At 42.1% G+C, this 23,173-nt stretch overlaps 1 protein-coding gene across 4 annotated transcripts in view; it reads left to right on the forward strand.

The window, feature by feature from the left end:
• GRB10 (growth factor receptor bound protein 10) overlaps window positions 1–23,173 on the forward strand; it is a 149,955-nt gene that overhangs the window by 33,420 nt on the left and 93,362 nt on the right. For all 4 annotated transcript variants that reach the window (XR_007630117.1, XM_050324916.1, XM_050323243.1 and 1 more), the window contains exon 2: window positions 2,832–2,929. Coding sequence is in view for 3 of the 4 variants with exons in the window: in XM_050324916.1 (XP_050180873.1) it covers window positions 2,879–2,929 (51 nt within the window). In the remaining variant the exon portion in view is untranslated. The remainder of the gene's footprint in view (window positions 1–2,831; window positions 2,930–23,173) is intronic.

Consider the following 23,173-nt stretch of genomic DNA (forward strand, 5'->3'; position numbering starts at 1 on the left):
TCTCCAGGATGCATACCTGCAGTGTTTTCCATGCGGGATGAATACCAATCTTTGTTTAGATTATGTGAGTTGGTTTAACATTTCTGAGAGACTGGGACATCAAAGCTATGCCTTACAATAGTCTATTCTTTAATCTAGAGAATGTCATACCAAAAATTAGTCTTATGACCTTTGAAACTTCGTTTATCATGACTGTCCTTCTTTCAGGGACTCTGTCCAAGGCAGAACTCTTAAGCCAATAATGGCACATGAAAGTGCTTGGTTATGAATGTGCACAGGCTGTCTCGCTTGATCTTACATGACAGTTGTTCTCGCCACTGAATGTGGTGAGTTTTGTAACAGTGATTGACTACATGGCTTGTTTTCTATTTACAATCCTTTGGAATTTCCCTCCCCCATCTAAGGCATTTTAGGAAAAGGGCAGTAACTTGGCACTTGAATACCTCTTTGCGATTTATGCTGTTTAACTTGTGTGGAAAGAACATGTATGTCTCTATGCAGCTACAGTCCCTGAAGAGAAGTGCTAAAAATCATGTTTAAGGCAACAGCAAAGGAAAAGTTGATTTATTTATTCTTTCTAAGTCCTAATGTTTATCTGCTGAACACATGAATAAGTATAGAGTTTTGTCCCTATAGAATTTGTTTGTTGATGTGTTACAACAGGGCCTTAGATCTTAAAGGTGAGCAAAGGCTTTTTGTATTCCTAGGGTAGGACTAGTTTGATTAACTGCTTTTAGACAGACAAAAGAGATGCGATCTTAAATCAGTGTTAATGTGTGACTGACCAGGAATGATATCATCTAGAGATTGCTTTCCTCTGTTTCTGCAGTGTTAACAAATGAATACTCAAGAATGTAGCAGTAAAGCAAATGGTTCTTGATGAATTATGCAGTTTTGACTCCAACTATTGTTTGAGGTAATTTATGATCTTCCATTGGCATAATACGGCTGTGGCATAAACTGCAGCACACCCTAGAGTAGACAAATTGGTCTGGTATTGTTTAGAAACATATTTAATCTATGTTGCTATAAATGAATTGGAGCTTTTTGCTGAAACATCAAAAGACAGTATTTTGATATTCAGTCCTAAATAACCTACCATTAAATTTGCATCAGTTGTGCCTTTTCCTGTTTTCTAAATATTGAAGTGATAATAAACATAAAACTGTTGCAGTATAAAGCTGAATTCTTTTCCCTTATCCCTTTACGTAAACTTTTTTGGGTTTAGAGGTTGATAATACAGTTCTTTTTGTTCTTGATGCATTTTACCAGCTTCAGAACAGCTATTTCAGTGGCTTGCCTAATTTCACTATAGGTGAAATTTCACTATAGGTGAAATTAGCTTACAGAAAACTGTACTTCCCAAAGTTAAAAGGTTTTTAAGAGCTTTTCTTAAATTGATGCTTAATTCTCCTGGAACAAACTGGGTGATTAGAGTGAAATATTCAGATCAGTCTTAAAAACTTACTGCAAACTTTTAAGTGCGGAGAAATAGATGCCTGTAGACCATTGTTTATATTTTTAAAGACTAGCAATAGCACAAGTTGGGTATTGTGCCTAGAGAGTTAGATGTTTGAGCTGGCCTCCCCTTGCTTCATCCCCCACTGTGAATGCTGTAAGATTTTGCGTGTAAACTTTCTTTTTCCATAGCATTTACTTACCTAGAATAAACAACTTGATCTATGCAAATTGGGTTGAATAGATTTTCAGACTTGCTGTTGCCAAAAGCAGTTTCCTCCCGAGATAATTGGCTGTAAGAATTGATTGGGGAAAACTGCAGAAGCCCAGTAACTACTTCCTGGAAAGGAGCTCCCAGGAGTTTGCCTGCCTTACAGGAGCTCACTTGTGGTAGAAGTAAAAGTTCTGGCTCTGTTTTTAGCCTGCTCTCTCTACCCCAGTCACCCTTCTTTCATCTGCTTGGAGATGACATCACTTGTCTTAGTCTGCAGAGATGTCTCCAGCTGAATATCAGTGGAAAAAATGCTGGACCAGCAAATAGTGCTTTAAACTTTTATTTATTTTTGTTTATTTTTATTTCCTTTGTTATAAGGCAGCAGTTAAAATAACTTTGACATGTCTTAATACTGCCTTCTCTTTTGTCATTCTTAGTTCTTTAGCCATATGTACCTCTAAATGTTTGCCAATTTCTTTTAAAGCTGTATCAGATCACAGAAGCTATGCTTAAAAGAAACACAGCTCACCTTGAAAAATTGTTGCTGATGATCACTCAAAAGAGCAAATGCAAGACTTGAATGAATTTGTATGGGGCACCCTATTTGATAGATTGTGTGAGAATAAAATCATGAGAGAAAAGGCAGGCAGGAAAGGGTAAAGGTTGATGTTGGTAACTAGGCATTGAAGGCTAATGCTACATAAGGATCTTGATGATCATATGGGTCTTTTCCTACCTAAATGATTCTATGATAAGTGACTGTCATCTTAATCCTAATTAACTCAATGATTTCAGTGGTTTCTTTCCACAACTGAGAAGATAGCCTCAATTGGTGAGAGCCAATTTTTAAATGGTCAAGGCTTTGGTGCTTTGCAATGAAAGAGAGGCTTTCATTTTGCCTGGATAGTGGAAATAAAAGATGAGAATAGTTTTAAAGGATGACCTGAGGATAGTTATGTTGGGATTTTAAATGAAATGCCAAATTGAATGTGTTTTCTAGGCTACAGACAGCAAATGTGCAGAATTGCTACTCCCAAGTTGATGCAAATCCTCATCACCTCATCTTGCTCTTCTTGGTCTTTCCCCTCCAACTGTTTTCAATAATAAGTTGATGAAATGTCTTCAGTATGGTTTCTGACAGTTTGTTTGTACTCTGCAGGTCCTGGGAAGCAGTAGATGTAATTTGAAGAAAATTTGAAGGAACAAATGGCTTTAGCTGGCTGCCCAGACTCCTTTTTACATCTTCCTTATCGGATAGTAAGTCGTGAAACTGCATGTTCCTGTCAGCTTGTAGCATCATATTGCTGTGTGCTGGTGATTGATTGTGCATTCAAACTTTTCATCAAACTGCTAATAGCTGTCTGGCAATTCTCTGGGTTTTGCTAACATTTGGGAATAGAGCCTCTGTTACCATCCAGTATTCAGAATCTGCTGCTGAAAAAAATTGGGTCACTAGTATATACTGATTAAGATTTGATATTTGTCTTCCAAATAGCCATTTCATACTTGGGAGAAGTCACTTATTTAAAAAAAAATGGCAAGCTACAAAATCAGTGAAATGCCTTGCACTGAAATGTATCAATGCTTTCTGAATGCTATATTTGTAGGAACAAAGGCAGAGATTTTTACACTTTGTTAGATCCTATGCTTTTTTGAGTCATTGTACTGTATCTAAGCAGCCAATATGGCATATTACAAAGAGTATGTTTTAAAAAGCCCTCAGATAACTTCAAAGGTACTATGCATGTAACAGTTCCCTTTTCTGGGCAGTTTTAGTTGGCATTATGCATGCTTTGTATTTTTTATGGAACTGCAAATTCGTTAGTTTGGATGTGACCTTTTCTTTTTGCACTTCTTATCTCTTGTTTTCATAATGTGATTATCACCCTGAGCATTCAGTTATGATTTTGGACCCTGCAGATATACAAATAATTAAACAGTGTTGTATGACATTAAAACCTTTTCCCTTTGTCGCAAGAGAAACATTACTAGTAGTGATTACTACAGTCATGCTACTCATTTGGAAGAAAAGCAAAAACCCAAACATAAACAACAACAAAATTCCCCAAAAAACTATAGTACTTGTGCATGCTTTGTAATGTGTCAACTTACATTTTTTTTTCCCCCAACATGAAACCTTAAATGAGTTAAAAATCTAGTGTTAATATATGCTGAGTTGTCAGCTGAATGTACCTGAATGCTTTTCCTGATAACAGGAAAAAGATAACAGTTCCTTTATAACTGCTTTTGCAGCTATAAAAATAGAATGGATGTTGAGAAATTGGGTGTCCTGAAAATCTGTTACTATACTTGGATCTATGATTTTAAAAGAATATATGAATAGATGTGCCTGGACTTCATAATTTTGATGCACTGTGAAATTATGCTTCCAATTCATTTAGAGCATCATCTGAGTCATGATGCAAAGCTGAGGGAGAGGAGAGCTATGTAAGAGAAATTTGACATTATATGCATTCATGTTTGAGCTGCAAGTTCTTTAACTGAACATCAGTCATTCTTGTGAAAATAGTATCTTTACTGGTTCATAGGAAGTAAGAATGTGAATTTTCATTGTTACTTCTTTTCTCTGACAAACCCTGTAGATAATCTGCTTTAGTCTGGGGCAGTCAGCAGACTAGAAGTGTCAGAGCAACATGGGTGACTTAAGATGGTGGGAAAGTGACTCATTTAATTTGGGTCATAGCTTACTGTGTATTAACTACCCTAAGTACTTATAACCAGTTTGAAGACTAGCTTTGGAAGCCCATTCACAACTACTGTGCCTTCTGTCAGAACTGAAGTTTGCATTAAAAAAACCCTGAACATCTGTTTTTCCACCCCTACTAAATCTGACTTAGGAGCTTTCATCAACTTGTCTTTCAAATTTGGCTGCAGTGCCAGCATTTTGTTGGTAAAGGCCTGAAAGAAGGTTAAACTAAATATGCTCTAGATTAGAGTGCAAAGTGTTCTATTTTTTCAGTACATTTTCTGACTTAATATGAATGAAAGTCTATGGAGGATACTGGTCCAGAGATCTCAAGGTTGGGACCTTAATGCTGTAACTTCAACATAAGAATAAATTGACACATCAGAGTTTGGGATTACATTCAAAACAAGAAAAATGAGAACCTGGATAAGTGAGTGTGCACTACAGAATAACCTTTCAGATTCCCTGTTGCCAATCCAACTCTGCTCTTCATTTTTTCTGCTTTTTGGGAGATGAGCAAAGTATAGAGCTCTGAATTTCTTACTAGGCTCTTTGTTTGCAACCTTTGCTCCTTTCAGAAGCTTTCAGGTCTTGTTTAAGAGTTGTTTTTTTTCTTTTTCTTTTAACTTTCTCAGGAGTTAGCACATAAACCAGTCACACTGAGTGCATTCTCCTAAAAACAATCTCTAGCTTTGTACTATCTTTCAGTGGCTTTCAGGAGCCCTTTCCAAATTCTTGAACTCTTCAATAAAAATCCAGCAGTGAGAATTGGCAGTGTTTATCTTCTGTTCCTGGAAATTCAGAACATAGTCCCAGAATTTCTCAGAAAAAATGGGATGATTTACTGTGTTTCCGTTCTTTTGCAATCTGTAGTCACAACAGTATTTATGTACAGTGACTTGAACTCTTGGGGAATATTTAATTCTTTAACCCTTTGCATTAATTGTACAAGTCTCAGTGACATAAATAGCAAAAGGATGGGGTTTTTTCTCAATTTATGAGGAGAAAATTCTGATTTTCTGTTCATCTTCCCCTTTCTGCCTTCTGTTTATTTTCTCATAACCAAGATGTAGGTATATACTTCAGTAATAATTAAGAGTTTGTTTTCAGTGAGCTGAATGCTTATTAGAGAAAGGATTTGTAACTTGGCATGAAATGACCTATAAATACTTGGTCACAAAATAGGGAGAAAATGGAAATTGCTTTCTCATACATGTACAGAGCTGTGGATTTTGGAATTGCTAATAATCCTCTTGATCAGATAAGAGAGCAGAATATTGCACATCATACTTGAGAAGCTTTGTGCACTTCAAGAGCAGGGAATTAAATACCTAGGAGAACTAATCAGAGACTAGCTACTGTAATGAAAGCCTCTTTTAATGATGTCAGATTTGTGGATGTGAAGGTGATGTGCTGCCAATACTACAGCTGCAATAGTGACATTCCTTTGCCTTCACCTGGAGGAACAGCTAGGCACGCTAGGTTTTCCAGGTTTTAGTATGGCAGGTTTGACCCTTGTTTTTAATATAATGATACAGTAAGTCAGACAACACCTTTGGAGGTTGTCTGATCCAAGTCCACGGCATAGTGAAGTTATACTTGTTTCCCTAGAGTGCTTCATCTTGATGAGTGTGGTTTTTTGGGAAACTTGGTTTTTTTCATTTTCAGGGGTGGCTTGCTTTGATTGGGCAGTTAAAGAAGAAAGGGTTTCTGTTTTAGTGAAATAGGGAAAAAAACCCTTTTGATTTGATTAAATCTCTAATTTAATTAGATAATTACATTGATAGATGCCATAATCCTCATCCTGGGGACATCAAGGTGCCTTCTGTGTGACTCAGTCTTATCTCTGCCACTGTGGAATTGAACTGTCTTGTTATTTAGCGTAATATAAGTATACATGCTGCTGTCCATGTCTGCGTGCATGAAGTGTCTCATCCTAAAAAAACCTCCATGAAAAAAAAGTTGATAGCAGAATTTGTCTCCAAGTAGACTTGGGAAGAGCTGTCCAGACCTATGTTTTGGCCCTCATTGTCTGCCTGACACTATTTGAAAATCTTAGTTTTCTTGGCTATTGACAAGTTGTTTATTGAGTCTACGGGCATCTTTCTTACCAATTTTAGTAAGAAAGACATCAGGCCAAAGTGGCTTTGGTCACTCCCCTCCTCAGCTGGGCAGGGGAGATAAAATATTATGAAAGGCTCATGGGACGAGATAAGGGCAGGGAAAGATAACTGGGGGCAGGGAAAGATAACTTGCCAGTTACCATCATGGGCAGAACAGACTTGACTGGGGGAAATTAACTGAATTTATTACCAATCAAATCAGAGTAGGGTAATGAGAAATAAAGCCAAATCTTACAAACACCTTCCCCCCACCCCTTCTTCCTTCCCAGGCTCAACTTCACTCCCAGTTTTCTCTCCATCCTCTCCTCGCAGGGGATGGGGAATGGGGACTGCAGTCCGTTATACATTGTCTATGCTGCTCTTCCCTCCTCAAGGGGAGGACTCCTCCCACTCTTCCCTTGCTCCAGCAGGGGGTCCCTCCCATGGGAGACAGACCTCTGTGAACTATAATGTGGATCCCTCCCTCTCCATCATGCTCCAATATGAGCTTCTCTTCGCATGGGTCCACAGGTCCTGCCAGGAGCCTGTTCCAGCAAGGGCTTCACATGGGGTCATAGCCTCCTTTGTGCATCCACAGGTTCCAGCATAGGGTCCCCTGCACCACAGGCTTCAGGGGATCTCAGCTCCAGTTCCTGGAGTTCCTCCTCCCACTCCTTTGTCACTGACCCTGGTTTCTGCAGCGCTGTTTCTCTCACATTCCCACTCCTCACTCCAGTCTTTGTGGTTTAGGAATGGTACTCTCTAATTTGTTATCCAAAACGAGGTTCTGCAAACCACACTGCCCTCCCACCCCCAATGAAGGTGGCCAAAGAGGAGAATTGGAGGCACAAAAGGCACATGTGCAGGTTGAGATAGTAACAATTTACTGGAAACAGCAGTGAGATAAGAAAATTAACAGTAACAGCAACAATTTTAACAACAAAAGTGTATGAAAGAGAGAATTATTCACATGCAAAATGCTTAAGGAGCCTGATGCCCCTTCTCCTGGGAAGAGTCCCTTTCCCCCACACCCAGCAACTGACATGAGGTGATACAGAGTAACTTCTATGTCCTAGCCCTGTCTTCTCCCTCCTACCGCGGAGAATTAACCCTGCCCCGGCTGGAACCAGGGCACAATTGAATGGGATTTTCCCCCTCTTAAATCCAGTATCAATCATCCAGTGAGGGACTCCCTGCCTCAAGGGTGGTACTGCCACTGTCGCTCATGGGCTTGGCCTTGACCAGTGGTGGGTCTGTCTTACAGATGGCTGACTTTAGCTCTGTTGGGCATGGGGGAGCTTCTGGCAGCTTCTCACAGAAACCACGCCTGTAGCCCTCCCCATTACCACAGCCTTGTCTTGCAAAGGCAATACATGATGTTCAAGATTCAAAATAAACAGTGGCTTAATTTAGTCTTATTAGGCTTAAAAGTACAAGTACTCTGCTTGCATAGAATTTGTCCCAGGGTTTGGGTTTTCCATGCTAAGAGGACAATATGGAAGGACCAGAGTGCGCAGGCAGTCTTTCAAAGTCCTTGGGCATAGCTGAGTGAAAAAACACCAGATGCATTATTGCATTGCATCATTCTTCTACATATTGCATAAAGAAAAGCTGAAATGTTGCTACTGCCAATGCAGAAAGTTATCAGATTTGTGAAATATGGTGTCAGTCAACAGATCTTTTTTATTGACGATGCTCTTGTTTTAACAGTTTACATGTATGTGGTGTAGAGGGTTGATGGACTGGAGCAGACATAAAGTACAAAGCAGTGAGAACATTAGTGAATGTTTTTACAAGACATGTTGCCTCCAATATGACGTTACAAAATCTGTCTCTGTGAGTGCAGACTGCAAATGTTTTTTACAGATAGAGTTTGATGCTGCTTGGTAGTTTTCGTTGAAGACCAACTAAAGCTAGATTTCTAGCCCCTATTTTTCTTGGAAAGAAATCTGTTTAAAAACTTGTCCCAAAAGCAGTCGTTTTCACTAACACTGAAATAAAATTGCGGTGCTCACCTCTTAAAGAGGCCATTGGAAGTGTACTTGCCACCACTAAGGTGTATCATCAGACTATTTTATATGAAGCAAAATAATGTAAAAGAAATTTGTATCTTACACTAAGCCTATATACAATTGATTATGGTTTCCCTTCTTACAGGAAATACATATCAATTATTTTTTTTGTTGTACCAGTTTACCTTTTTACATTTTCAACTGAAAGTCTGTACTTACCTGTTTGCACTTCTGCTTTTGTATTCCAATTTACGGAGGAGTTGGATGGCAAAACATGAAGTCTTTTTATCAAGGTGAATGCAAGCAAGAAATTTCAAGTGGCTGGGTCCACATTTTTCAGTTATTTGAGCTTTTTCAAGCCACAAAAAAAAAAAGGACTCAAAGCATTCTAGTGGTCAATCGTAGCATTTTCTACTTTTGTTACTACTAACAGTGGTCAGGAAACAATGTAGGTGTTTCAAATCAAGGAATTTATTTTGCATCTTTCTGTTAGTGGTTTCATGCTTGAACACTAGACTGAACCTATCATTTAGTCTTGTTATGTCATTACATGCAAGCAATCTCTTGATTTACCTCTATTTTTCATGCATCTTTAAATCTACGGTTTGCTGCTTTTATGCTTAAGAGAAAGTTAAGGGTGATCTTATGAATGTATATATATATACAAATACCTGAAGGGAGGGTGCAAAGAGAATGGAGCTAGGCTCTTTTCCCTGGTGACCAGAGGCAATGGACACAATCCGAAACACAGGAGATTCCCTCTGAAAACTGGGCACCACTCTTCCACTGTGAGGGTGACTGAGCACTGACAGATTGCCCAGAGAGGGGGTGGAATGTCAATCCTTGGAGATAATCCAAACCCATGCAGACATGGTCTCAGGCATCCGGCTGTAGGTGGCTCTGCTTGAGCAGGGGGTTGGACCAAGTGAATTCGAGGCCTCGTCCAAACCCCATCATTCAGTGGTCCTATGAAAATCAAAAGCAATGTGTCACTTTAGGTTCTGACTTGTATGCAACTTTTAAGATGTCACTTCCAGATTATAAAAACATCCATGTTGATAAAAACAGACCATTTTCTGGTGTTTTCTCACAGAACTTCACGAGAACGTTCTGAAGCAATGGTAACAATCAGCTTAGCAAACTATAGCACCAAATGAAATCCTGTATATTTTTTTAAATGAATGTGGTCTTTTCCAAATGAGCATATATTTAACAAGCTGTTTACTAACTGGTTATTTTGGAGAATTACAAGTATTTTCATGTTACTAACAGCTCTAACTTAACAGAAGAGAAAAGTTGGTGTACCAGTCCTGAGACAGCTTCATACTTCTAATGTCTGTGTAAACGCAACAGAATAGAAACTTGAAATACAAGGGAATGGAAGCATTTTTTTTTTTTTTTAAATTTCCTTTGTCATAATCAACTGGAATTATGTTAGTGATAGTTTGGGGGGATGTGCTTTTAATGAACCTTCCTCCTACAGATGTTCTGTGCTCTACATATGAGCAAATAATAACCAGTGGAAAAGATTATTTTGTTTTTTTAAAGAGAAAGATAAGATTGCTGTGCATTTGGAGCTGTCACTTTTCAAGAAAGTACTGTGGCTCGGAAAATTCTTGGTGCTGTTTTCGATGCCTGTTGGCTCAGAAAGGCCTTTTCTATCCTTGGAAGAGACCAATGATATAATATTGTCTTATATTTAAGTATTTCCAAGAAATGTATCTAGATACAGACCTTGTGTAAAGTTATGCCCAGTACATTTTCTTGCCTTACATAGTCTAAAGGGAATCTGTTTGATCAAAGGAAGGACAATATTTCATAAGCACTTATTTCGTTCCTTTTTTTAAAAGTTAAAGGGCAGGGGAGGAGGGGAACTCTTCCAAAGTACCACTCCACAGTCAAAATCCTGTGGTTCTGCATGAAACTGTTTGTGTCATCAACTCTGAGAGAATTTTTCAGCTTCTAAAAAGAAGCTGTGGGTACAGTTTCCAAACTTTATTGTTTATGTGATGTCTTATGGCAGGGATCATTTTGTTTGTTTCTACAGTTGCAGACTTTCCATTCCTTATGCTGCAGCTGAGTCCTGAACTGAAGCTGATCCAAAGAAGAATGGATAACCTGAACTCACTGTGGCCTTGGTGGTGGATGGGCCACTTACCTTGTAAAGCTAGGGGTGAATATATCAGGTTTATCTAGCACTAGCTATGACTGAAAATGTTCTTTACCTGTTCCTTTTGCATCCTTTAAGAATTTTTCTTTCAGTTTCCAATATAAGACAGTCTGAAACATTATTTTTTAAAAGTTGTCATAGAACTCTGCTGCTTTTCAGGTGTATCTTTCATTTATAGTGTTCAGGTATGTTCCCTTCATGGAGATGTGGGATGGAGAGTACTACACAGAGCAAGGGTATTGTTCTTGTGTGACTGACTTTGCTTATGCAGGAGGGAATTTTACCAAATTGATCAGCTTTCAGCAATCCTTCATGAAGAAAGGGCGACATTATTGGTATTAACGGCCTTTTATGCTAGATAGTATTGATATTTTAATCTGAGGCATTAAGATACAGTGTTTTTCTTTCTGGTTTTGAAAGAACAACAAGCAATCAAAAGTAGAACACAAATGTCCAGCAAAGCTCTCAGGCTTTACTGCTATTTTGGTATAGTTTTGGCCTGCACACTGGTACGACCAGTGTGCATGCTTGAAATTCTAGCCTCTACAATGAAAAGACAAGCCCACGGAAACAGCCAGTGGTTTTGGAGCATGCTGGTCCTTTGCAAGCTGAGTGTTAAACAATGACTTAAGACTCTACTACACACTGGCTGTAGCTCTTGATGTCTTACACACTGGCTCCATTTTTTGACATAACTTTGGCAAGTGGGGAACCTGGCAACCCTTCATGCTAGAGGCCTTAGCTCTAATAAAGCGCTTTAGTTATTAGCACAAGTAAATAGTTGTCCATTTGTGCTTCATTAATGCATATTAGTCATACAGTAAATACTGTCAGCTGGCAAGTTCCCCAGAATACTGAATACTTCTGCACAGTTCAGGAGGGGGTTTCTGACAAAGTGGTGTTGGCACCTTTCTTGAAGAAGTTCTTGAAGCTATTAGTGTATGAGAGTGACAGACCATTATTTCAGCTCACGTGGGTTTTGTAAAACTGATACTTCAGTGGAGGCAAAGAAGTATTTTTGATGAATTTTAGGCTGTTGCAGTAGGTCCTTCTTAAGTTTGCAGTTAAATTTTCTACAATCTGCAGCTATATCTGAGGCACGTTGCTTTGGGCTATGCAAAGTACAAATGAGGTGCCTACTTTTCTGATGAACATAAATGTTCTGAAAATCCCATAAGATTGTCCAATATCATAAAATTCTAACTATATGTTTGAAGAACCTAGAATGTGGAGCTCGATAAAGAAACCAAAAGGCAGCGCAATGATCCATGATCTATGTGTTTTGAGTTCTTGAGAGATAAGACCTTTAATATAAATGATATAAAATTGTGAGCTGAAATGTCAGGTATGACTTGTTTTTTGGAACAGCCAGCGTAGATTTACCAATTGGGGTTTTTTTTTTGTCTTTCGTGTTCCTGGCAGTGACTTCCAGGAGGACTTGCTCCATAATCTTAACAGAAACTGGGCAAGGTTGACCAGTTTCTGGTTCTTGATATTGTCAGTGTTACCTGTTTTGAAGAGGAATGTGGTTTTTTGCCCTCTGCAGTCATCAGGACCATCCTCTGATCAGTGACTTACTCTTTTGAAGATATGAGAGAGTAGCCTCTCAGTGGTATTGGATAGCTTCCATAGCACCTTCTGATGCATCCTATCTGTCCCAGGGACTTGGTTCAGTTAGCTTGTCTGATCCATAACTTTCCTTTGCTGTGAGTAATGGTTCAGTCCTCCAGATGCTGACACTGTGTTCAAAGAACTGGAAGACACGAGGATGAACTTTACTAGGAAAAACTGAGGCAAAGACATCAGTGATCTTTTGTGTCATTAGCTGCTGGGTCCCATGCACAACTGAGGACAAACTAGACCAATATTAGCCATCCTTTTGTCCTTTCGTGTTTTTTCTTGTCATCGTTTTCTTGCTCTAACTCTTCTGCATGGGCAGTTATCTCCATATTCTTTCTGCGTAACCTCTTCCTACTTTGACCTTCTTTGCATTATGGACGGCGTTTGAGCTGACAGAGGAGTTGCCTCTCCATTCAGCCTATCTTTCTGCCATTCCCTTGTGACTTTCTGCATGCCAAAATGAACCATTTTTGAGGTTTGAGGAGGTTGTCCTGCAAGATTGTTACCTTGAGCACCTTGGTCCCTCAGAGCAGTCTGCCATGGGAACCTTGCAAGCAGATCTTTAAACAAGCCAAAAATCTGCTTTACCACATTCTAGGACTGTAATTTTGCTAGTCTTGCTCCCTTCGCTCAGTCATTACCATCATCTCCGCTGCCATCAACCTCTTCCTCCCCAACTGGTTCTTCTTTGTCCGCAAGTTGTCTTTGCTTGTTGGTCAAGCAGCAGAATGCTTCCCTGGCTGGCTCACTGATCACTTGTGATGTGATGTTATCTTCAGTCCAGTCCAGGAATCTTTGTAGTGTCCAGTGGCTGCAGCTGGAACTCCACTGTTTGCTTGTGGGTGGGTCAGAAATGTGATTTAGCTGATTTGTCTCTCCCCATCCCATGTACTTGGCTGCAAAAATGAACTTGTTTGGCCTAGGCAAAACAGGTATTCTGAACTTTGATCTTCTTAAAGATGATGGGTGCCTCTTTTGGAAGGAAGTGTTGAGGTGGAAAATGAGGGACTTGCCACTGTGACTGAACCAAAGGAGAGCCTAGGGGTGCTAGTAGCCCAGGTGTCTCCTGGCCCACCTCTGTCCTTTGTGGCTGCCAAGCTGTTGGTACTCAGTCTCCTGTTGTGGCACTCACCCGCCTTCCCTGATGTCTACTCTCTCTTAAAAGGTTTGCATCCAAGTGTACTACCTCCCATACTGCCTTCTCTGAGGACCCACTGCCAGCCATATCTCCCCAAGACTGTCTTTGGGGCAGTGTGGGGAAGGTCCCCCTTGCTAAATGGCTTATGAGCTTCCAGCCTCAGATCTGACTGATGCTGCTATCCTTTGGTCACAAGTGCCCCTGGTCAGAGTCATTTGGTGGGGTCGGGCCTGGGGCACTAGGAGAGTCGTGACCATATGTTCCCCTTTCCACTGTGGGGCCATTGTGGAAGAGATGTCACCCATGTGCCTGGAGAGCAAAGAGAAAATTGGGGTCAGGAAGGAAAGGCTGACACAAGCCTTCAAATGGATGAACTGTTCTATTGATTGTAAAGAGTTCGTGGCTAACCTGGAAAGGCTAACACCTCCCTTTCCTAAAAGCCTGTGGGTTTTCTATCTCCTCCGCCCTCCGGTAGAGACCTGACCTCCCAGGATTTCCCTGAATGGTTGTGTGCAAACTGATGGAGAGTACTGCCTGGGGGAGCTTGGGAGAAGACATTCTGGCCCTTCTAGAAGGAAATAACTGGCTTTTTCTAGAGGACGCCTTGGCAAGGATGATGTCAGAAGACAGTTGATTGAATGTGGGGCTAGCCCACCTCCATGGGTTCTTTTTCCTAATCAGCCTCTGTGGTCTCTGGATATCCTGCCACCTGGTTGAGTGAAGTACTTTAGTTCTGCACAAGCCTTCTGTGTGCTCTCACCCTCTTCCCCTCTGCATATCTTCCTTCTTCCAGAGGCCTTCTTTTGGGCTCGTTCTTCCTTGACTAGCAGAGAAGCAGGAAGCACTGGGCAAGCCAAGGCCACACCACCACAACCTCTTGTCATGACCAGTTGAAAAGATTTCTGTAGAAGGTAACTCTAGGATCATATGTAACATATACACATTCCATACATAAATAAACATCAATTTATTAAAGTGACTTAAAACATCTTTACCCACCCATACATGCACATTCAACTTACTTGATTTTTTTTTTTGCTTTTTGAATTCAAGACAGACTCAAGGAATTTTTAAAACCAGATATTATTGTCAATATTTGAGGGAGTCACCTTGGGTGTTTTGTAGCTGGAAGCATTTGTAGAGCCTGTTCTCTACGGTGAATGCGAATTAAGACCTCAGAGGGACTGTTTCTCTACTTCTGACCATACAGAAGTATAAGGCAGTGTGTTGCAGGTTTGATGGAAAAAATTCTTTCCTACGTGTTAGCTGGTGAAATTTCTGCATGGAATATATATTTTTTTCCTGACAGGGGCAAAAGAGCTAACATTTTTGCTGCCCAGGCTTGACTCCTCCTCGGAACCGATTAAGGCGAGTGAGGGGTGGGTCAGGCTCGTTAGCAAGTGCTAGGGGAGGCTACATAAGAGCACCCCCACAGGAGGAGACTAACAGGGGTGTGGCAGAACAATTTCAAGGCATTTCAAGCAGGCAGGGCACAAACAGCTCCCCCTTCTCGTAGGTGAGTGTGCTTTTTAAAGCTAGCAATGGTTTCCAGAAAAACAAAAGCCGTTACTGCTGTTAATACTAGGAGTGTGTCTGCTCAGACACTCCCCTCGAAGAAGGATGCAGCCACCCAGGTCTCTGGGTGTGCTGAGTGTCTGAGCCTGACGTTGGTACCGGAGGATGGTGTAGGAGGTAGCTGTGTACGATGCGAGCAGGTGAGTGACTTGCTGTGTCTGGTAGCAGAACTTAAGGAAGAGGTAGAGAGATTAAGGTGCATTAGGGAGAGTGAAAAGGAAATTGACTGGTGGAGTCAAACCCTTTTAAACCCTAAGGAAGTCCAACAGGAGACGGTGAAGCCCTGCCCCTCCTGCCATAAGGCAGATGGAGCAGACCAAAATGATGGGGGGGAATGGAAACAGGTCCCTAATGGGAGAGGTAGAAGAATTCTTTCTAGACCCCCATCACCCTTCAGGGTGCTCTTGAAGAATAGATATGAGACCCTGGACCCAGACAGTCAGGTAGGGGACAGCCAAGAAGATCCCTCTAGAGAGCCTCCTCATTCAGCCCTGTCTAAAAGACGGATTACAACCACAGATATAAAAAAAAAAAAAGAAGGGTAGTTGTAGTCGGTGACTCCCTTCTGAGGGGAACTGAGGGCCCTATATGTCGCCCAGACCCATCCCAGAGAGAAGTGTGCTGCCTTCCTGGGGCCAGGGTGAGGGATATTAGTAGGAGACTTCCTGAGTTAATTCAGCTCTCAGACTATTATCCTCTGGTGGTAGTCCAGGCTGGCAGTGAGGACATTAATCGAAGAAGTGCCAGGATAATTAAAAAAGACTTTAAAGCACTGGGTCGGTCAGTTCAGGGGACAGAAGCACAGGTGATATTTGCCTCAGTTCCTGTACTATCTGGGATGGATGAGGAGTTAAATAAAGAGAGGAGTAAAAAAGCCCAACTCCTCAACAGATGGCTAAAGAATTGGTGCCACCATCAAAATTTTGGTTTCTTTGACCATGGGGCAAACTCCATGGTACCTAGTCTCTTAAAATCAGATGGGATTCATCTTTCTAGGAAGAAGGACTGTAGCCCATAAGTTAGCGAGGCTGATCAGGAGGGTTTTAAACTAGGTTTGAAGGGGGAAGGGGTTGAAACCAGGCTCTCCAGTGATCAGCCTAAGGATGGAAAGCCTGAGTTAAGAATGAAATCAGCAGCCCACCTGAAGTGCATGTACACTAATGCATGCAGTATGGGCAACAAACAAGAGGAGCTGGAAGCAATTGTGCAGCAGGAAGGCTATGATGTAGTTGCCATTACAGAAACATGGTGGGATGACTCGCATGACTGGAGTGCTGCCATGGATGGTTACAAGCTCTTCAGAAAGAACAAATAGGGTAGGAGAGGTGGAGGGGTGGCTTTATATGTTAGAGAGTCTCTTGAGTCTGTTGAACTTGAGGTCAGCAACGATAAGGTTGAGTGCCTGGGGACCAGAATCAGGGGAAAGACCAACAAGGCCGACATCATCATGGGTGTCTGTTACAGACCGCCCTACCAGGATGACAAAGGGGATGAATTATTCTACAAGCAGCTGGCGGATGTCTCTAAATCGTCAGCCCTTGTCCTTGTAGGTGACTTTAACCTGCTGGATATCTGCTGGGAGCTCAATACTGCAGAGAAGAGGCAGTCTAGGAATTTCCTGGAGTGTATAGAGGACAATTTCCTTCATCAACTGGTAAATGAACCTACCAGGGGTAAGGCCCCACTAGACCTGCTGTTTACAAACAGAGAGGGACTGGTGGGAGATGTAGTGGTTGAAGGCCGCCTAGGAAATAGTGACCATGAAATAATAGAATTTTCAATACTCAGAGATTCAAGGAGAAACAACAATAAAACCTCTATGCTGGACTTCCAGAGGGCAGATTTTGACCTATTCAGAAGTCTAGTCCAGAGCATACCCTGGGAAACAACCCTTGAAAACAAGGGGGTCCAGGAGGGATGGATGTGCTTCAAGCAGGAAGTTTTGAGTGCACAGGAACAGGCCGTACCGGTGTGCCGAAAGGCAAACCAGCGGGGAAGACAACCAGCCTGGTTAAACAGGGAGATTCTGAAGGAAATCAGGGATAAAAAGAGAGTTTATCGACCATGGAAGAAAGGGCTGGCTACTTACAATGAATTCAGGAAGACAGCTAGATCATGCAGAAGGAAAATCAGGGATACAAAAGTGCAATTTGAAGTTAATTTGGCCACTTCTGTTAGGGATAACAAAAAGTCCTTCTATAAATACATTAATAACAAAAGGAGGGGCAAAGAAAACCCCCATTCTTTGATGGACTCAGAGGGAAACATAGTTAACAGAGATGAAGAGAAGGCTGAGGTACTTAACACCTACTTTGCCTCAGTTTTTACCAGTAAGACAGGTGACCCTCAAGGCAACTGGCCTCTGGAGCTGGTAGACAGAGATAGGAAGCCAAATAGCCCCCCTGTATTCCAGAAGGAAATAGTCAGTGACTTACTGAGTCATCTGGATCCTCACAAGTCTATGGGACCAGACGGGATCCATCCTAGGGTGATGAGGGAGCTGGTAGAAGAGCTTGCCAAGCCACTCTCCATCATCTTCCAACAGTCCTGGCTCACTGGGGAGGTCCCACATGATTGGAAGTTGGCAAATATCACCCCAATCCATAAAAAAGGCTGCAAGGCTGACCCTGGTAACTCCAGGCCTGTCAGCCTGACCTCGGTGCCTGGCAGAGTTATGGAGCAGATCATCCTGTGTGCAATCACACAGCAGCTACAGGATGGACAAGGGATCAGAGCCAGCCACCATGGGTTTAGGAGAGGCAGATCCTGTTTGACCGACCTGATCTCCTTTTACAATCAGGTGACCCAGCTGGTGGATGAGGGGAAGGCTGTGGATGTGTCTATCTGGACTTCAGCAAAGCCTTTGACATTGTCTCCCATAATATACTCCTGGAAAAGCTGGCAGCCCACGGCTTGGACAGGGGCACTCTGTGCTGGGTTAAGAACTGGCTGGAGGGACGGGCCCAGAGAGTGCTGGTGAACGGGGCTGCATCCAGCTGGCAGCCGGTCACCAGTGGTGTCCCCCAGGGATCAGTGCTGGGCCCAGTCCTGTTTAACATCTTTATCAATGATCTAGATGAGGGGATTGAGTCCATTATCAGCAAATTTGCAGATGACACCAAGTTGGGAGGGAGTGTCGACCTGCTGGAAGGCAGGAGGGCTCTGCAGAGGGACCTGGATAGACCTGGATAGACTGGCTGACTCCAATGGAATGAAATTCAACAAGGCCAAGTGCTGGGTCCTGCACTTTGGCCACAACAACCCCCTGCAGCGCTACAGGCTGGGCACAGAGTGGCTGGAGAGCAGCCAGGTGGAAAGGGACCTGGGGTGCTGATTGACAGGAGGCTGAACATGAGCCAGCAGTGTGCCCAGGTGGCCAAGAAGGCCAATGGCATCCTGGCCTGGATCAGGAACAGTGTGGCCAGCAGGAGCAGGGAAGTGATCCTTCCCCTGTACTCGGTGCTGGTGAGGCCACACCTTGAGTATTGTGTTCAGCTCTGGGCCCCTCAGTTCAGGAAGGACATTGAGGTGCTGGAGCGGGTCCAGAGAAGAGCAACCAGGCTGGTGAAGGGACTTGAGCACAAGTCCTGTGAGGAGAGGCTGAGGGAGCTGGGGTTGTTTAGTCTAGAGAAGAGAAGGCTTAGAGGTGACCTCATCACTCTCTTCAACTACCTGAAGGGAAGTTATAGCCAGGTGGGGGTTGGTCTCTTCTCCCAGGCAACCAACAACAGGACAAGGGGACATGGGCTCAAGCTCTGGCAGGGGAAGTTTAGGTTAGATGTTAGGAAGAAATTCTTTACAGAGAGGGTGATCAGGCATTGGAACGGCCTGCCCAGAGAGGTGGTGGATTCACCATCCCTGGAGGTTTTTAAAAAGAGATTGGACATGGCCCTTAGTGCCATGATATAGTAATTAGAGTTGGACCAGGGGTTGGACTTGATGATCTTGGAGGTCTTTTCCAACCCAATCCATTCTATGATTCTATGATTTAACTAAGTGAGCTAAAGATGATCCTAAAAAGGCACCTCTTGCAATATTGTTTTTTCTAGAGTCCATTATGTCCTCAAAATTGTGACAAGCTGATGGCTGTTGAACATGAATTGCCTGGATGGTTTAGTCATAAACCATAACTGCTATGCTGGATGAGAGAAAGCTGGAAAAAATAGTTTTCTGACAGTGTATCTTTTAAAGTATGACTTGCCCTGAAGATTAAAATAAACCCAAACCCACAAGACCAGAAAATTCTTATTGGTTGTCCTGCTAGCATCTTCTGGAACAGGGATATTGACACAATAACATGTAGCATTAGGGTGTAAGACTACACACACACACTGTCAGTATTGCATTGTGCTAAGGAGCTCCCAGGTAATCTGCACAGTTAATTTTCTTGTTTTAGCTAAATGAATGGTCTTCTGTTCATCTGTATCCAGAAGGTGGCTTGTTCCTCTCACCCACAGCTTGCTTCTGAAGCTTAATGCAAAGTTTTTCCTCTGTACCTCCTTTTTTTGATCTCTGGTTGGCTTTAATCTCAGCAGGAATCTTTTCCACTACCTTTATTTCATAGATCTGCATTTCTGGGTTAGAAAGAATAGCTCAAAACTAGAGGAAGCAGTACAATAAACACTGATTGTGCTATAAAAGGTAGCACCCTGAATGCTGGAGTTAATCACCATCTCAGCTGAAGTGTGGTAGCTGCTCATGTGCAAGCTGCCAGCCCCTTGAACTACACAGTAATTAAGTCACTTCTCCTCCCTAGACTTCAGCAGTGGTTTCATGGAAGAGAAAGAAAGGTGTTTGAAAGCCACTTCAATACCAATTGAACACAACGCATCTGATTGCATCTCATCTTTTCTCGGAGTGAACAGTAGAAATCCATTTGAGGAAACTTTCTCATGGTCTGGCTGACCAGCTTTGCAATCTCTGTTCAAATCTCTCCTTGTTTGGAGACCCTGTACCTGGGCAGGTCTTGTTTGAGGTGGTTTGCTTGTTTTGTTTCATGTGCTGCCTTGGCAATGTTTGGCACATCAGACCTTCCTCCAGTAGCATGCTGGTAGTTATGAAACCTCTTTGATCTGTTGAGGCTTTAATGTAGTCTCAGAGGCTTTGTGAAGAATTAAAGCAGCTGCTGCTAACTAGGGTGAAGCTCCGCAGTGTATGTTCTGATGTGCTGTGGGTAACTTCCTTGGATATGTCCAGTAGGCATTAGCAAGAGGTGGGGAGCAGTTGTACAGAATTAGCGGTCACTTAACACACTTATGCTGTAAACAACAGTATAGCAGAATGAAACAAAAAGAACACCTTTCAAGCATGAAGAGGTGTTTGACATGCTTGCTTTTGGTGAGCCAGTTTCTGCAAAAACTAAAGATTGCACTTTGTATTGTGTTTTCCTGGGACAGCTTGCAATTTTACATGTAATTTGTTACTATTTAAATGCAAATTGATGATCTTTTGTGAATTTTCTTCCTTCAGAGTATGTTGAGTCAATAAAGCCATCTTTCTAATAAAGCCATCTTCTTAATGCAGGATAACTGGTAGAGCTACTTACAAAATTAGCTCCCTTTGCTTAAGGAGAGATCATATGGAAGATGCTACCTTGAGATAGATAAAAATAATATTTTTATTAATACTGGAACAAGTGTAACAATTAAGCATGCTACATATTTTACTTAGATTTTTGAAAATTAAGACAGAGATAAAGTATGAAGAGCAGTGAGAGAAGTTCTCAGGCTAAAAAGTAACTTTGAGGTGCTGGGATTTTACTACAGTCAAACTAGTTAATTCTATTTCTAAAGACTCTGAAGACAGAAAATCACAGAATCTTTTAGGTTGGAAAAGACCTCTAAGATCATTGAGTCCAGTGTTTGGATCTTGTCAACTAGACCACAGAACTAAGGGCCGTGCCCAGTTGTTTCCGGAACACCTCCAGGCATAGTTGCTCTGCCACATCCCTAGGCAGTTTGTTCCAATGTTTAACAACTCTTCTAACAACCTTCACAAATTTGTTTTGTGAAGAATTTCCTCCTGATGTCCACCCTGAACCTCTACTGGTGCAGCTGGAGGCTGCATCCTCTCATTCTGTCCCTGGTTGGCTGTGTGAAGAACCTGACCCCCACTTGGCTACAACCTCCTTTCAAGCCGTTGTAGGGAGTGACAAGGTCTCCCCTAAACCTCCTTTTCTCCAGGCTAAACACCCCCCGGCTCCCACAGCCACTCATCATATGACTTACTCTCCAGACTCTTCACCAGCTTTGTTGCCCTTCTCTGGACTTGCTCCAGAACCTCAGTGGCCTTCTTGTAGTGAGAGGCCCAGAACTGGACACAGGACTGAAGGTGCGTCTTCACCAGTGGCTGAATACAGAGGGAACAGTCACTGCCCTAGTTCTGCTGGCCTATTTTTGGTACAAGTCAGGATGCCATCGGTCTTGGCCACCTGGGCACACTGCTGGCTCATGTTTAGCCAGCTCTCAAACAGCACCCACAGGTCCTTTTCTGCTGGGCTGCTTACCAGCCACTCTTCCCCCAGCCTATAGGACTGCATGGGCCTATTGTGACCCAAGTGCAGGACCTGGCATTTGGACTTGTTGAACGTCACACTGTTGGTCTTGGCCCATCTATCCAGACTGTTAGATCCCTCTGCAGAGCCTTCCTACAATCCAGCAGATAAGCACTCCCATTCAACTTGGTGTCATCCACGAACTTACTGAAGAAGTAAGTTCTACTCGTCTAGATCATCAGTAATGGTATTAAACAGGACTGGACCCTATACTGAGCCCTGCAAGTTTCTTTCATTTTGAGAAATGGGAATAAGACAGTGTCACACTGAAATATTCAGGGTGACTCCTGTTGTTAGTCTTATCTTAATCTTTGTTTTGTTTTCTTTCCAGCTGTTATGAATCAACAATTTGTATATAGGTATTTCTATAGCGCAAACTGCAGCATCATTTGTGCTAGAAATTTTGTGCAATCATTGTGTGCAAAGACTTAGGGGTGGTTACTTTATGAGGTCTAATAGAGCTTCACTGTGAGAACTTTTTTTCAGGAAAACTGTTTTGACCATCACTGTGAAAGGTACACTGATGTATGCGACTTTCTTAAAACTGCAAAGGTCAAGTGAGATTCAGACATGATTATGCAGAGGACAAACGAAAGAAACAAGAGGAATACAAGAAATGGCGCGCGATATATGAAAAATACTAAAAGGACTCTTACCTAATAACATGGACGTTTGCAGGCAGTTTAAGCCTATTCGTAAATGAATAGAATGTTCTGTAGTCGTTTGACTAATGTTTATAATGTTTACTGTTAATGCATGCTTTTTAATGTTTGTACCCCGGTTGTATTTGTTATATTATATTTGGACATGTATGAACATGTTGGTCCCCTCATGAATTTTCTCCTCCCTGATTGGTCAAGGTTTCCCTCTCCCTCATTGGCCAGGATTTGCTGCAGTGTGGGCGGTCCTGCCATCTCCCTCCTTTCATGTTATTGGCTCCTAGTTAAGTTATGCATGTTGCTGAATCCCCATTGGTTGTTTAGTCCCATGCTCCTCCCAATTTCCAGATCCTTCCACCCCGAACTCTATATAAGGGTTAGTTCCCCCTCAGTCGGGAGCAGTGTCCTTGAGTCTGTACCCTCATGCATCCCTGTGTTAATAAACACCTACAACAGAGCAAGAACCCCTCGTGCTGTCGTCGCCTCTCCTGTCACTGGGCTGTGGCATGATTAAAGAAAGAAATGCACACGTACAGGCATCTTGTTTTCTTGGTAAAGGTGTGTGGTCTGTTGGTTATTTTTTCTGAGGGCTTGCAAAGTAACCTGTTACTGGAATGTAAGCAGTACAAAAGAACTATTTTTTTTTAAAGTATCCATATATTGTAGACTGTTCTTAGACTCCATAATTTTTTTTTTGCATAAATTACATTACTCATTTGCTCTGAGTGTAACCCTGCTGTTTGGTTAGGGGAGAGCACAGCAATCTGTTCCAATACCTGATCTGATGCTGGGTTATTAATCATGAAAAGGCATGATTATTGTGCTTTAGAGATATGTTTGTGATTTCTGTGGGGTTTAAGTAGGATAGAGAGTAGTCAGCTGAAGTGTATAAATCTTTACCCCATGTCTGAGATTCTGAAATACCATCTTTTTTGTAAGGCTTGGTGTTTTGGAGCTGTGTAAAG

The sequence above is a fragment of the Myiozetetes cayanensis genome, unplaced genomic scaffold, assembly GCF_022539395.1.
Source record: "Myiozetetes cayanensis isolate MyiCay16 unplaced genomic scaffold, myiCay2020 scf1, whole genome shotgun sequence".
NCBI classification, from domain to species: Eukaryota; Metazoa; Chordata; class Aves; order Passeriformes; family Tyrannidae; genus Myiozetetes; species Myiozetetes cayanensis.